General features: G+C 43.7%; 2 protein-coding genes across 7 annotated transcripts; both read left to right on the forward strand.

Moving 5' to 3' along the window:
- The first annotated feature begins 24 nt into the window (after positions 1 to 24).
- Positions 25 to 6,459, forward strand: LOC143484841 (polypeptide N-acetylgalactosaminyltransferase 6-like). 3 transcript variants are annotated; one of them, XM_076983817.1, is made up of 10 exons: positions 25 to 1,076; positions 1,287 to 1,459; positions 1,594 to 1,743; positions 1,877 to 2,111; positions 2,252 to 2,369; positions 2,713 to 2,796; positions 3,063 to 3,194; positions 3,464 to 3,565; positions 5,531 to 5,701; positions 5,821 to 6,459. In XM_076983817.1, the coding sequence occupies exons 1-10, from the start codon at positions 610 to 612 to the stop codon at positions 5,932 to 5,934; spliced, it is 1,746 nt and encodes a 581-aa protein (XP_076839932.1). In that variant the 5' UTR covers positions 25 to 609; the 3' UTR covers positions 5,935 to 6,459. The 3 variants fall into 3 exon arrangements, with proteins under 3 accessions (XP_076839932.1, XP_076839931.1, XP_076839933.1); XM_076983816.1 differs by having other exon boundaries at positions 26 to 1,076; positions 2,596 to 2,796; XM_076983818.1 differs by lacking the exon at positions 25 to 1,076 and having other exon boundaries at positions 1,323 to 1,459; positions 1,567 to 1,743; positions 2,596 to 2,796.
- g6pd (glucose-6-phosphate dehydrogenase) lies at positions 6,304 to 15,078 on the forward strand. 4 transcript variants are annotated; one of them, XM_076983822.1, is made up of 15 exons: positions 6,631 to 6,786; positions 7,385 to 7,415; positions 7,691 to 7,746; positions 8,063 to 8,184; positions 10,200 to 10,237; positions 10,381 to 10,489; positions 10,578 to 10,795; positions 10,917 to 11,075; positions 11,420 to 11,545; positions 11,866 to 11,959; positions 12,264 to 12,450; positions 12,605 to 12,840; positions 13,541 to 13,617; positions 13,778 to 13,870; positions 14,042 to 15,078. In XM_076983822.1, the coding sequence occupies exons 4-15, from the start codon at positions 8,068 to 8,070 to the stop codon at positions 14,130 to 14,132; spliced, it is 1,545 nt and encodes a 514-aa protein (XP_076839937.1). In that variant the 5' UTR covers positions 6,631 to 6,786; positions 7,385 to 7,415; positions 7,691 to 7,746; positions 8,063 to 8,067; the 3' UTR covers positions 14,133 to 15,078. The 4 variants fall into 4 exon arrangements, with proteins under 4 accessions (XP_076839934.1, XP_076839936.1, XP_076839937.1 ...); XM_076983820.1 differs by lacking the exon at positions 7,691 to 7,746; XM_076983819.1 differs by lacking the exons at positions 6,631 to 6,786; positions 7,385 to 7,415; positions 7,691 to 7,746 and adding an exon at positions 6,304 to 6,598.
- The last annotated feature ends 35 nt before the right edge of the window (positions 15,079 to 15,113 follow it).

The following is a 15,113-nucleotide window of genomic DNA, read 5'->3' on the forward strand; positions in this document are numbered from 1 at the left end:
GAGGATAAATATTTATTTGACCCGAATTAAATTAGGGCGAATGATAAAATGCAGTACTTGTTAATGATGGACTATGGAATATTGAATATCATAACGGGTCTTGAAGGACACTTAAAATGTTACGCCGCATAGTTTTGTCAGTTGATATGCCTTCCTGACCCAAAGTGCACTCATCTTGATCTCTAAAAGTGGCAAATATGCACCGAGCATTTTGTTGTTTTTGTTTGTCTTTCTCTTGTTTTGTTTTTTTTACAAGGAAGGTTTAGAAATATGCATTGCGTTTTTTATTTCGTAGGCGATTTCGCAGACGGATAAACACGGCCTATACTGAATTCATTTGCCCGTATATGTGAAAGAAAACTAATAATTTCTGAGCACCTTTCAAAGTAATTTTAATAAATATTCTAAGCACTTGTGGTTATTTCTTAAAATATGTAAAAACTAAACTTACTCATTTTAAAGTAACGGAAGCCTTAATCAGCTGAAGAGTTGAGTCAGGTGTGCTAGAAGGAAAACACTAAAACATGGATTGCAGCAGTAGCACATGGACTAGTTTGGTCCTCTCTCTAAAGGACTGACTCATAAGCTTTCCCTTTGCTTGTCCACAGGATGCGTGTGCGGTTTCACAGACTCAGGCTACTCTTTATGTTTCTTTTAGTAGCTTTAAGTATTTTCCTGACTTTGTTATATATGCAGCAGAAAAACAGACAGAGTCTGAATCACCTGGGGCAAGACCTGCATGCTCTGCCCCTCAAAGCTCCTAGGAGTTCAGGCAACAACGTTCCTTTTAAAAACAGAGGTCTCCTTCCACCGTTACCAGACATTTCTGCAGGAAGGGCAGATGTGAGTTGCCCATATGGATTCTACAGCCCAGAGGACCTTTGGCCTCACCTTGCAAGGCCACCAGAGAAACCTGAGGGTCCTGGGGCCAATGGCAGAGCGTTTGTTATGGACAAATTGAGCCCAGCCGAATTGATAGAGAAAGAAAAGGGTATGGCAGCGACTGGCTTCAACCAGTTTGCCAGTGACCGCATCTCTCTGCACCGCAGCCTTGGCAACGACACTCGCCACACAGAGTGAGTACTGTAAGGAAGCTGGATCTTAACATTTCTGTAAACAGAGGTCTGTTTGTCATTATGTCCTTTATGACATCTCCCATCAAACCCGATAGTTACATGATTTAAGTGAAAGGTTTGCAGTTATTCATTGCAAAATATCTTTCTTAAATCAGTAGTAGACACAGAGAGTTTGATGGGTCGGGTTTCTCTCATGGTCCATTTTTCAAGGTGTGTGGAGAGGAGGTTTAGCCGGTGCCCCCCTTTGCCAGACACTAGTGTGATCATAGTGTTTCACAATGAGGCATGGTCCACTCTTCTCCGCACCATCTATAGTGTCCTTCACACCTCTCCTGCTCTCCTGCTCAGAGAGATCATTCTGGTGGACGACGCCAGCACCCACGGTAGGCAGAAGATGCCAGACTGTGTCTTGTAAACCCATTTTAGCACTGCAAACTATGAAATCGCAAGAAAATGATAACTGGATCAATGGCATGTCTCTCGCTCTCAGCTTGGTAAATAGGAGGTCTTTTGGCAGATCATCTGAAGGCTCCGCTGGAGATGCATGTAGAGCTTCTGAAGGTGGTGCGTGTTGTGCGGCAGAAGCAGAGGAAGGGACTGGTTCCTGCCCGGCTGCTGGGAGCCCGAGAGGCTCAGGGACAGGTGCTTACCTTCCTGGACTCTCACTGTGAGTCGGGTGTACCTTTGGACATCAGCCTGGTGGCATATTGAAAGACTCCCTATTGTTCAGTGAATAGTGACTGTAATGGCGTGCACGTGTTTTAAAAGTCTAGTTGTTTCTTTCTTTTATCCGTTCTCAGGTGAGTGTTTCGATGGCTGGTTGGAGCCTCTCTTGGTGCAGTTGGTGAAAGAACCCAGGGCTGTTGTGAGTCCAGAAATTGCTGTAATTGATCCAAACACACTAAAGTTTGCCAAGCCAATTCCTGGTGACCGACCTCGAAATCGTGGAAGCTTTGACTGGGCACTGAATTTTGCATGGGAGTCTGTTCCTGTACAAGAGAAATTGATATATAAAGATGAGACTTACCCTGTGAAGTAAGGGCACTTAACTGTTTTCTGCATTCATTCATGCTTGAAACCTTTCACACACAGCTGTCACATAGACACTATAATTTGCAGCAAGAATCAACACAATTGCAACAAATCACATCAAATTGGTTGTTCTTGTGTTTCAGGACTCCAGTGTTTGCTGGAGGCCTGTTTTCCATTTATAAAGATTTTTTTGAGCATATTGGGTCCTATGATGACCAGATGGAGATTTGGGGAGGAGAGAATATTGAAATGTCCTTCAGGGTGAGTTTCGCCATCCAACTTGAGGCTTAGCTGGTACTTGTATTTGCATGTTCTTTAGATTGGGCTTGAAAGGCCCCTTTTCCAAAGTAGCATTTCTACTCTAGAACTGTGAATTCATCATAAATTGCACTTATGGTAACTGAATACGAAAAAAATGCTTACTATAAAGGGTGGTATGTATAGTCCCATACTGTTTCCACGTTGTGTGTATTGGTTGTCTGTCCAGGTGTGGATGTGTGGGGGTCAACTGACAATTGTCCCCTGCTCTGTGGTGGGGCATATTTTCCGTACCTGGAGTCCCTATACCTTTCCAAAGGGCTTAGAAGTTATTGTGCGCAACCAGGTGCGGGCAGCCGAGGTGTGGATGGACGACTATAAGAATATATTCTACCGCAGGAACAAGAAGGCTGCTGATATAGCACACAATGTAGGTTGATGCTTACTGGACATGAACCCATTTTATTGGTTGAAAACCAGGAAGTAAACATTCTGTACATATATACATATTAACTTGTATTTAATGCTAGTCTTGCTATACATGGTCATTGTTGTTAAAAAAAAGCCCAACCCAGTATTGTGTACTAACACTTCTAAAACCAACAATAGTAAGATTTTTTTTTTTTGTAAATATTTCGACTAGCCTGAATACTTGATTTTGATCACCTCCTCTCTTCTTTGCCTGGAGTATTGCAGAAGTCCTATGGTGACATTTTGCACCGTTTGGAACTGCGGAAAAGTCTGGACTGTAAAAATTTCTCCTGGTACCTAGAGAACGTTTATCCAGAAGCCTTTGTGCCAGAGCTGCTCCCAGCCCAGTTTGGTTCGGTAATATTACTCCAAGGAATTATTGTAGCACACATCACCCTCTGTGTAACCCTCATAACACATTGAGTTTCAGCTTGGTGAATCAATATGAACTTGCAGTGTAATATGGATTGTGTTCATTCTGAGTTAGTTACCTACTTAATTCTTATTTCTTATTTACTAAAGTGAAATTAATTCAACTGTGGCACACTGATTGTGTGTGTGTGTGTATATATTATAAGTTTATATTTCTTATAAACTTGTCAGTTTCAGTGTGTTTGTGTTTGTAGCTGAAGAACCTGGGCTCAAGCACTTGCCTTGATATTGGTGAGAAGAGGCCCATAAGGAAGCCTGTGATTCTATACACGTGCCACTACATGGGTGGAAACCAGGTACGGTCATGTGACCTCTAATGGCTTTGAAAATACAGTTGTGATCAAATTTATTCAACCCCCACTGAAATAAAGTGTTTTGGCCAGTTTGACATTGATTTTGATCATTTCAGTCATCTTATTTACAATTATATCAAAGAGGCACTTATAAATTAGACAAACATAACATAATATTTATGATGGAATAACCACAAATGTCTTTACTGTGCTCACATCATTATCAGTTTTATTCAACCCCCTAGTGACATTATTTTTTAGTACTTAGTACAACATCCTTTTCCAGTTATGACAGCTTTCAAGCGTGAAGCATAGCTTGACACAAGTGTCTTGCAGCGACCTATGGGTATCTTAGCCCATTCTTCATGGGCAAAAGCCTCCAGTTCAGTCACATTCTTAGGCTTGCGCACTGCAACTGCCTTCTTTAGGTCCCACCAGAGGTTCTCAATTGGATTTAAGTCTGGTGATTGCGATGGCCACTCTAGAATGTTCCAGCCTTTCATGTTCAACCATGCTCTAGTGGACTTGGATGTGTGCTTCGGATCATTGTCCTGTTGGAAGGTCCAACGTCTCCCAAGCCGCAGGTTTGTGACTGACTCCATCACATTTTCCTCCAAGATGTCCTGGTACTGAAGGGAATTCATGGTACCCTGCACACGTTGAAGCTTTCCTGTACCATTAGAAGCAAAACAGCCCCAAAGCATAATTGACCCCCCGCCATGCTTCACAGTAGGCAAGGTGTTCTTTTGTTCATAAGCCTGGTTCTTCCTTCTCCAAACATAGCGCTGGTCCATTGTCCCAAACAGTTCTAATTTAGTTTCATCTGACCACAGTACACTGTTCCAAAACCTTTGTGGCTTGTCCACATGACTTTTGGCATACTGCAGTCGACTTTTCTTGTTCTTTGGAGTCAGCAAGGGGGTGCGTCTGGGCGTTCTGGCATGGAGGTCTTCGTTATGCAGTGCGCGCCTTATTGTCTGAGCTGAAACTTCAGTGCCCACATCTGACAGGTCTTTTTTCAGTTCCTTAGCAGTCACGCGGGGATTTTTCTCCACATTACGCTTCAGGTAGCGCACAGCAGTCGCGGTCAGGATCTTCTTTCTGCCACGACCAGGTAACGTTTCCACTGTGCCCTTTAACTTGAACTTGCGAATGATACTTCCGATAGTGTCTCTTGGAATATTTAACAACTTCGCAATCTTTTTATATCCATTGCCATTCTTGTGAAGAGCAATAACCTCTTCTCTTGTCTTCTGGGACCATTCTCTTGCCTTCACCATGCTTGGAAACACACCAGTAGATGTCTAGAAGGAGCTGAGTATCACAGTCCTTTTAAATCTGCCTAATTGGTGCTTATCATGCTTGATTGCTGCTCGTTGACATCCACAGATGTTTTCAATACCTGATGGAAAACACTGGAATGAACCTCTGTTCTTAGGAGTGGTAGTCGTAAAGGGGTTGAATAATTGTGTCAATGAAGAAATCACAAAAAGGCCATTTAATACTTTATGACAAAAAAAATTGATGCTATCTTAGTTGCATTTAGTTCTTTAACAAGTCCTTGTAAGATTTCATTATGAACACAATTACAAATGTGCACTGAATTCCATAAAACCCTTCGCAGCATTGGGGGTTGAATAAATTTGATCACAACTGTATATTATGATGATTTGCCATGTTTCTAAAATTATTACATGTGACCGGAGGGTATCGGAGTGGTACTTTTTACAGCATGAGTGCTATACTCCTTGATTGGTTAAGTGAACAAAATGTGGGTTACTGGTTTGTCAACACAGCCCTTGGCATTTTAATACTCCTAGTTTGACATATTTCTTAACAGGGGCATGCATGGTGTAAAACGCTATTAAATAAACTTTAAAGCCGGGAGCATTGTCGGACCATAAATGTACCTCGTTGATAAATAAATATACAAACAAATGTTATACCACAGCCTATCCCCCCCACCAGCATTTTGAGTACACATCTCAGCAGGAGCTGCAGCACAACACAGCACTGCAGCTGTGTCTCCATGCCACCATCGAGCCCGAACCCGTACGCATTGAGCTGTGCAGCACTAAAGGTCCCGGCAAGGCAACAGCCCCACAGCAGGAGTGGACATTATCCCTCCTGTCAGCAGAGGTGACACAACCACCTCAAAGCAGCATTCTTGCTGCGCAGGGCGTAGCCACCAACATTTTGTTGCTTAAGTGATGTTTATTTCCATGTGTAACTTGTTTTTGTTTGTTTCCCCCCTGCAGTATTATCTTCTGCTGAGTAAAGTGTTTAACAAGTGTCTAACAGTAGAAGGTGGTAAAGCCATTATGAAAAACTGCAACCCGGCTGACAAATACCAGCACTGGGTATTCCGCTGATCTGGAATGGCGTTGTCTTGTGGCCTTATGTTCAATCCAGAGGAAAGAGGAACTGACTAGGCTTAATCTGAAAGTCAGGAATTGGTCAGGTGTAAGCCACATAACCTCATGTCTTTTTGTCCTTTCTTTCAAACTAGTGTTGCCATTAATGTAGAAACCTACTGGAACCTATTTTCACAGACAGGTTATAAGACACAGTTATGTAGGTGGCATGGAATGAACTCACTATTGTACAATAATTTGATGTAACATGGATGTATTACGCCAACACATATTTTGAGAAAAAAAAAGTCTTCTGTGAATTGTCTCTGCTGTAGCCATCTCTAATTCAAAGTGCCAATTCACCTTTGAATGTAAAGTGTTCTTGAAAGAAGTCTTGCTGTAGATCATTCTGATCACCAGTGGGCGCTGGTGTGAACACAGAAGCACTGACTATCACAAAGCTATCAGGAATACATTAGGTTCTAGCTCATTTTACCTTCGCTAACCTCCTTTTGAGTACGCTAATAAATGACTTTGGAACAATCACGAGTTATTTGTTTTACTCAACTCGATTCATCAGTCAGTAAGAACCATGATTTGCTTATTTATTCTCCCCACCCGCCCTGTCTTGCTCGTATGGCGTCATTGGACTGGGCAGGACCGGGAGGTGGGCCGAGTACTGGTGAGTGCTCCTCTAAACCAATAACACCACCGAGACGGCCCATCATACTAATGGGGAAGAAGGAAGCAGTGTTAAAGAAACGCGCCGCTAGCAAGCGGTTATTCGAGGTCTCTCGGCTCGCAACTGTGCTGTAAGAGTTTCGCCTTTTTGGCTGTTTTCTTTCTGCGTGCACCAGTGAGCGCGTACATGTAAGTAGCGAGCTAACGCTAGTCGTCCCGGCGAGGTGTGTTTTGTTGCAAGTTGGGAGTTTGGGATGTCCACTAGTGGCTAGCTAGCGGCATCAGTGTGATGTAAAGGGCGAACATCCTCTTATATGACCAACTTCGGTCAGCTAGTCTCGGGGGTGTCCAGTTAGACTACCTAGCTTTAGGTCCAAGTGGTGTCTAGCTCGGTCACTATCCGGCAGAGCCTCAAAACACCAGTGTAGTTCATCAAGTGCAGGGCACCGGGAGGCTTATTATTTAGCCCTTTAATATAGTCCGGGTTGGAATAACATTATAGCTCAATATCTAGACTTCATCTAGACTGTCTTAACTTAAAGAGATTCGTTGCTTTAGTTGGTAAGTTAGAATTCGTGCACAAATATTCGGTTAGCGTCGGTCCCAACAGACCAAGGGCAGCCTGGCAGGGTTACGTTGTGTGTGTGCGTGTGTGTGTGTGTGTGTGTGTCTACGTTTAGTCCGTATTTTCTGGTGTAAAGTGTATGTTTTTGTATGAAATGTTACTGTTGTAACATTTGAAATGTCAAACCAGATGGTCATTAGTGGTATTATTTTACCTTGACAGTCTCTTAAGGCTCTTGAAGCACATAACATGGGTAAGGAACTCAACAGTTGAATATTGAAAATAATCAACATCTCCCTGTCGTAGTTGATTTCAACTATTTTCTTCTTTAAAATCAGTCTTGAGAATCGTATACTCGCAGTCTTGTTTTTTCAGTAACTTGCTGCTTTGCTTTGTCATTGTGACTCTGCTTGTCCTCAGCAGCAAACTTCTATGTGTCTGTTAGTATCCCAACTCCCTCATGATTTGTGCATGTGCAAATTTCCAAAAAAGCTGAACTTTTCCAAAAAGCTTTACCTTTGACTTCAGCTGGATTTCCCTGCTCAGACACTTGATTCAACGTGCTTACCAGGTGTTGGAGCAGGGTAAGCACTACACTGTGCTGAACTCTGGCTCTTCAGGACTGGAATTGAACAACTGTACTGTGTATCTAGTGCTGCTTTCACACCAGTACTCAGAATCAGAACTACCAAAGTGGAATCACACAAACTTTGTATACATTTCTAAATTTTTGTTCATTAATGTAGATATTTGTAAACTGCCTCCGGACAGTACACAGTTATTTCTGTTACTTCCTTGAACCTCTGATTGTTGGAGTTGGTTCTGGATGCTATTAGAAAAGCAGCTTTTGAGCATTGGGCCGAAGCATCACGTCTGACCATCTTCTTACATCTCTTGTAGAGAAGATGAGCAACCTGCCCCTCTCTCGCTCTGAGGTTTTCGGGGAGCTGAGGAGAGAGCTGTACAATGATGAGGAATTTCACCAGTCCGACGTCCATATCTTCATCATTATGGGTGCCTCGGTGAGACAAGGAGTGTGTGTGTGTGTGTGTGTGTGTGTGTGTGTGTGTGTGTGAGAGAAAGGGGCCTCTTGTAACTCATGTTTTCACTGAAATAAGGGAAAGGGTTGTAACTGATCGTAATGTTCCTAACCAGTAATGCAATTTTATGATAATATTCTAAAAATTAGGCTTAAGTTCTGTGTTCAAGGTCCACTTAGTATCATATATCAACCATGTATAATTACACAATTACAAACCTACCTTGCAGGAAGTTAATAAAATAAAATAATGCAGTTATTACTAGTGTTTATTTGAACAACACCTTTTGTAAAATAACTTCAAGAATTATAGGGGGGGGGGGCGGCTAAGGCAGGCGTAAAAATCTGGATATTTCTAAGCATATAAATCCTTGCAAAACTTGTAAATTCTCAGTATCATCGGAATCTTAACAGTGATTGTAAACAGTAATTAAAACAGTAGCTCTTGCTTAAATACATTAAACACTGTTTAATTCATATCAGTATGCAATTGACTAAACATTCAGCTGTGTCTTGGATTCCCCTTTTATGGATTCTGTCTTTCTCTGAGGAGGGAAATGGAGACGCAGTTATGAAATCAGGGAAGAAAGTGAGCAGATCTGAATGAGGAAATGGGCTTTATGCAGACAGTATGGTGGAGTGTAGGAGCTTGAGTAATGCACTAAAACTGTATAATGGTGAACCTTTCATGGCCTTGAATACTGATTGGTCAGGGATGATGACAGCAGGCCACTGATTGGCTGAATGTTGTGAAAGAACTGTCTGGTCAGGCTGACTTGGAAGCGTGCTGGAAACAAAAAAAATGCACAATAAAGCTTTACCCAGGTCAGCCGGTAAAGTGAAGCACAAAAATGAAGCATCCAAAACTGGTCATACAAGTATGTCAAAACGGAAGTATTACTGTTGCCCTGTGTCCTCGAAGAGCCCGATGACCTTCCTTCTCTTCGTTTTTTTTGTTGTTCATTCTTTAGGAATAGGTGTGGTGTGAGGGAGCCAGATTGTGTGCAGTCATTCCTAGTCAGCACTTTCCGTTCAGCAGCCCCAGGGGGAGGGTTGGATTATGGCCGCGTAACAGCTGACTGGTGAATGAAGCTATGGCTCTGGGCTGGGAGGCATGACACGCTGTTAATTTAACACCCAGATTAACAAAAATGTACCAAATTTCTGCCACATATTTACATGCCATGTTGGTCCATCTGTGCTGTGGAACACCCAGACAAACTTGGAACCGCCAACAAAGTTCTGAGAGCAGTCATTTTGAAGAGCAGTCATTTTGAAGAGCAGTCATTTTGAAGAGCAGTCATTTTGAAGAGCAGTCATTTCTGCATTGATGGCACCCTATGAACACTATATGGTGTGTGTGCCTCCCGCCTAGGATCCTTACCTCGAGTCTTTGTGGTATCCTAGTTCACATGCTTGTTTTTTGTATAAACCGGTATACTTGTGTAGTCAGTGATGTGCAGTATAGTAAACGTAGATCCAAGCATGACCATGCAGACACACTTTTCATTTGGCAATAGTGTGATTTGTAGTTAGTCAGTGATGTCATTGCATAATTGTAGGCCAAAATGTATTTGCTAGCTTGCTTCATTAATTCTTAATCTTCTATCAGAGCTCGTATGGCTGACCTGAGACCTGTCTTTATTGTGCTTCAGAGAAAGCAATGTTTGCTCATTTCAAACGGTGCCATATCTCCACGCGCTTTGCACTCCAACTGCAGCCGTTGAGTCACTTGAGCTTTAGGCCAGATTATTAGCTAAGGGGATGGGACTTGTGCAAGGTGATGTGCAAGCTGTGACACCACCGGTCCAGCGCTCGTGTTTCGTACACCCTCGGTGCACTCTAGTGTGTGTGTACATGTGAATTAGGGCGGATCTTACATGTCTGAGTGCCGAGATGCCTTCATGTGCTCCGTATTTACTACATAGATTACGGACATCAATCAGAGTTGTATAGAACTACGTGGATAAATTTTTTTTTTGCTTTTGTTTTTACTAGGGAGATCTGGCCAAAAAGAAGATTTACCCCACTCTGTGGTAGGAAGGCTTGTTTTGATGTGTTGTAATAATTGTTTTGCATTACGAACACTACATTATCACAAAACGCACTGAACTTTCTTTGAATCTCTCTCTCTCTCCCTCTCCCTCTCCCTCTCTCTCTCTCTCTCTCTCTCTCTCAGGTGGTTGTTCAGAGATGGCCTTCTCCCAGAACAAACGTACTTTGTTGGCTTTGCCCGCTCTGACTTGACTGTGGGTGCCATTCGCGCAGCCTGCCTACCCTACTTGAAGGTAATTCCTCCCTCAGTGTCTGTGCGCACACCTCTGCAACTCCTCCGTTTCTAGAAATGCCCCCCCCCCCCCCGATTCCCTCCCTCAGGTGGCGGATACCGAAGCAGACCGCCTGGAGGCCTTTTTTGGCCGTAACTCCTACATGAGTGGCAAATACGGAGACGAGGCCGCTTTCTCCAAACTGCACTCACACCTGCTCTCGCTGCCCGGCGGAGCTGAGGCAAACCGCCTGTTCTACCTCGCCCTCCCGCCCAGCGTCTACCTCGACGTCACCAAGAACATCCGCCACCACTGCATGAGCACCAAGTGAGGGCCAATGAGCTTTCAGCTGAGCACCATACACAAGCACACAGGACCTCTGTGTGCGATTGGTAATGCCTGGCGGCAGACTCTTGAGAGTGAGAAAGTTCTGCTGTGTGATTTAAAGGGGATGGAACAGAGTGATCGTGGAGAAGCCGTTCGGTCGTGACCTCCAGAGCTCAGAGGAGCTGTCCAATCACCTTTCGTCTCTCTTCGCCGAGGACCAGATCTACCGTATAGACCATTACCTTGGAAAAGAGATGGTGCAGAACCTGATGGTCCTCAGGTAGGCTCCTCTTGCTCGGTCATGCTGTCTCCTTCATCCTTCCTTCCTTCTTTGTTGAATGATTTTCTCTTTCCTATTTTTCTTTTCCCCCCCATGTCTCTGTTTTTGTCAAGCACCTCCTTAAAACAACATTCAGGTACTCTCCTACTGCCCTCCCCCCCCTGCACCCTTTGTCCCTCTGACATCTCTCATTTTCTCCTGGTCCTTTTCTGCCACTGTAATTGGCTGTCAGATGCAACTGTTATTGGCATGACAACAGTGTTAACCTGATTTTGAAAGCTCTTGCCCTGTGGTTGTGATGGTTCAGCTTCTGCTCATCCCTAATAAATACTCCTCTTCTCCAGGTTTGGAAACAGGATTTTTGGGCCCATATGGAACAGGGATAGTGTGGCTTGCGTAGTTCTGACCTTCAAAGAACCTTTTGGGACCCAGGGAAGAGGTGGATACTTCGATGACTTCGGCATCATCCGGTAAGCAGTTAGAATGTCTGACTGAGATGGTACTCCACTTTCTGGCCAAATAACAAAATCATTGCAGTGTGTGGGAATAAGGAGCAATATTAAAGTGTCTTTCCATGTTGTTGTCATGCCTGCAAACAAGCTACAAGCCAAGCTACATTTGCAAAAAGGAACTTTGACATTTAAGCTTGGAGTATAAATACAATAATACAATAAACCTGCAGTACCTAGGTGGTCACGACTGTCCCTAGCGAGGGAGCTGTGAGTATTAATACCACACCTGCATGCTTTACTAACTGCTGTTTCCCCTCCTCCGCCCTTACTGGGTCCAGTGATGTCATGCAGAATCACCTCCTGCAGATGCTGAGTCTGGTTGCTATGGAGAAACCTGCCTCCACCAGCTCTGATGATGTGAGGGATGAGAAGGTAAGAAGCTTGATGAGAAATCAGGTTTAACCCTCGCACTGCTGCACTGTCAGCAGAGGACGTACTCCCACTTTACTAATGAATCCCTTATAGAAGCAAGATGTGATTACCTTCTTGACATGACCTGATGTTCTCACAGTGGTTTATGTTGAATAGTAGAGGATCATGCCACACAAGTTAACATACTTCTGTTATGTTGTTAGATGTTTCCTTTTGTCTGTCCTGTCTCAGAGTTTCATCAGTGAGAAGCAGGGTGGTGCACCTCCGTTTTCTCCTGTTATAACCCCTCTGTTGCCCCCTGCAGGTAAAGGTGCTGAAGTGCATTGCTCCAGTTACTCTCTCTGACGTGGTTTTGGGCCAGTATGTAGGCGATCCAGAAGGAGAGGGAGAAGCTAAGCTGGGATATTTAGATGACCCTACGGTTCCTAAAGGTTCCACGCAGGCTACATTTGCCACAGCTGTTCTCTATGTGAGAAATGAACGTTGGGATGGTAAGTAGAAGTTTTATCTTTGTACTGGTATTAATAGCCTTTGTTTCACAAGGCCAGACCACCATCTTGGCTTTTTATTGTCTCGGTGTTTGGGGGGGGGGGTATGAAGATACCAGTCTTCGGCTGGGAAAGTTCTCCTGTCCTCCTCCCCCAGGTGTTCCCTTCATCCTAAGGTGTGGGAAGGCACTGAACGAGCGCAAAGCTGAAGTGCGGCTACAGTTCACCGACGTGCCGGGGGACATCTTCAACGCCGAGTGCCGGCGAAACGAGCTGGTGGTGCGTGTGCAGCCCGACGAGGCCGTCTACGCCAAGATGATGAGCAAGAAGCCCGGCGTTTTCTTCAGTCCCGAGGAGACGGAGCTGGACCTGACCTACCGCAGCAGATACAGGGTGACTGCCACACCTCAGCGGTAGAAATCTATACATGCCAGAGATTCTGGGTTTAGCACGTGTGCCACGCTGGGTTTAGCACGTGTGCCACGCTGGGTTTAGCACGTGTGCCACGCTGGGATTAGCACGTGTGCCACGCTGGGTTTAGCACGTGTGCCACGCTGGGTTTAGCACGTAAGAATTCCAAGAACATTGACCAACATGATCTGAGGGACGATACACTGGAGCAGGGGTCACCAACCTTTGAAACTGGGAGCTACTTCTTGGATACCAATTATTGCGGAGGGCTTCCAGATTACACATCAACGAAAAGGTGGCGAACGAAAGTTGTGCGTGTGCGAGTGTCAATTGCTAAGTGGGAAGAGACAATCTATTATAGTAGCAAAAACGTAAACGATGCAGCGCTATGGCACTATAGTGAGCTATTTTTAAAACAAGCCCGCGGGCGACTCGTGATGTGGGCACCACGTTGGTGACCCCTGCACTGGAGGTTGTTTGTTTGTTTATTTATTTATTTATTTTGGTGATTGAGTATAGTATAAAAGCTCATACTTTTTTGTTTATAGCAGAAAAATTTAACCAAACAGCAGGTTCATTCTTTTATTGGATTAGATGAGTTCATCTGCACGTAGCTAAATGAAAAAAAAAATACAATGTGAAAGGCCTCGTGCGTTGAGCCCCACGTTCCACCTGTTCTCAGGACGTCAAGCTCCCTGACGCGTACGAGCGTCTGATTCTGGACGTCTTCTGTGGCAGTCAGATGCACTTTGTGCGCAGGTGAGACCAGTTCCCACTAGGCTGCCGTATTGCCGTGTTGAATGGGTCGACACGTACTGTAGGAGTGCAAGCAACGTTTTTTGGGGGAAGGTGCTGAATCACGCGCTTATTTGACTGACTGCTGGGTTGTTTTCTCTCGTCATTTTCTCTCATCCTAAAGTGATGAACTGCGGGAAGCGTGGAGGATCTTTACACCGCTCCTTCATCAGATAGAGGAGGAAAAAACACCCCCCATTAGCTATAAATATGGAAGGTAAAATAAATGTTTGTCAGAGTTGAAATGTTTGTAAATGTTTAAACGGAGATCTGTTTCTGGCCTAATTTTTTTTCCGTAAAACATGTTGAGTGCATTGCTGTCCCAGTAACTCTTAACTCTAGTTAAGAGTAACTAGTTAACAGTAACTCTTGTCCCTTTCTCTTGTAGCCGTGGACCACAAGAAGCAGATGAGCTGGTACAGAAGGTGGGCTTCCGTTACGAGGGCACGTACAAATGGGTCAACCCCCACAAACTGTGAGAGGAATGAGAGCTCAGGGTGAGGAGGTGGATGAGGGCACCGTAACTGAATGACTGGACGACTGTAGTGTGTGCGCACTTGGGTTAGTATGTTAGTGTGTTTTAAGAGTACATGATTTTTGACCACAGACCAAATGCTGGTATGAACAGCCACCATGTGAAGTTTACACTCGTGGTTTTTCTATGGTGTAGAATTAATAGAATTCATTTCTAAATTTTCATTAGTCATTATTAGATTCCAAAATGAACAACAGCGACTGCTATCATATCGCTTAGCTTTTTTTTTTACGTTAAAGACTATCAAGGATATCCCTATGAAGTTTCTGGTTATTTTCCATATTGTTTTTGTTTACACTTTATTCCAAAATCTATATGGGTCACAAAGGTCTTAAAGATTTTCTCTCTCTCTCTCTCTAACACTACTTTTTATGTTCTACGATCTACATGTTTGTAATACTCATGCAGTACTTTTCATACAAATACAGTTCAAACGTAACTGCCAGTTTAATAGATTATTTTAATAGAAATGCTTTGCAGGAGTAGTTAGATACTATAGCGCACTTTCCTCCATCACTACGTGAGTGATCAGGCTCTGACCACTGGACTGCTGTTGTCTGGGTGGCAAACCACTTTCAAACAAGCATTTTATAAATGAAAACGTCAGTAGCACTGTTCTGTCTAGTACTCGCGTCTGTTTTGTCAAACAAGACGTGGCGTATAAAGTAGATCTATATAGCTTATTCACCATTTCACAGAAGCTCAGATTTTGGGTCTTAATAAGAGCGAATAGTTCTGTAATACCGTAGGGTTAAACCATTTATCACAAGTTGGGGTTAACAGTTCAGGTGCTTTGTGTTGCACTTAAATTTAGCTTTTTTTTCTCTGCAATAGCTCTTAATAGATAAATCTAGATCTTTTAATGAAAATTTCTCAATAAATGTGTCAAACAAAACTAAGAGGTCTACGGTGTCTGCTTTCTGTT

The sequence above is a fragment of the Brachyhypopomus gauderio genome, chromosome 21, assembly GCF_052324685.1.
Source record: "Brachyhypopomus gauderio isolate BG-103 chromosome 21, BGAUD_0.2, whole genome shotgun sequence".
Lineage (NCBI taxonomy): Eukaryota > Metazoa > Chordata > Actinopteri > Gymnotiformes > Hypopomidae > Brachyhypopomus > Brachyhypopomus gauderio.

Excerpts from the sequence above, each read along its gene's own strand:
- LOC143484841 (XM_076983816.1), top strand. The coding sequence starts at position 610 with ATGCGTGTGCGGTTTCACAGACTCAGGCTACTCTTTATGTTTCTTTTA. Across the intron at positions 2,370-2,595 it reads ATATTGAAATGTCCTTCAGG|GTGTGGATGTGTGGGGGTCA; the intron begins GTGAGTTTCGCC and ends TTGTCTGTCCAG. Across the intron at positions 5,702-5,820 it reads TATCCCTCCTGTCAGCAGAG|TATTATCTTCTGCTGAGTAA; the intron begins GTGACACAACCA and ends TCCCCCCTGCAG.
- g6pd (XM_076983819.1), top strand. The coding sequence starts at position 6,445 with ATGACTTTGGAACAATCACGAGTTATTTGTTTTACTCAACTCGATTCA. Across the intron at positions 11,960-12,263 it reads ATGATGTGAGGGATGAGAAG|GTAAAGGTGCTGAAGTGCAT; the intron begins GTAAGAAGCTTG and ends TGCCCCCTGCAG. Across the intron at positions 12,841-13,540 it reads CCTACCGCAGCAGATACAGG|GACGTCAAGCTCCCTGACGC; the intron begins GTGACTGCCACA and ends ACCTGTTCTCAG.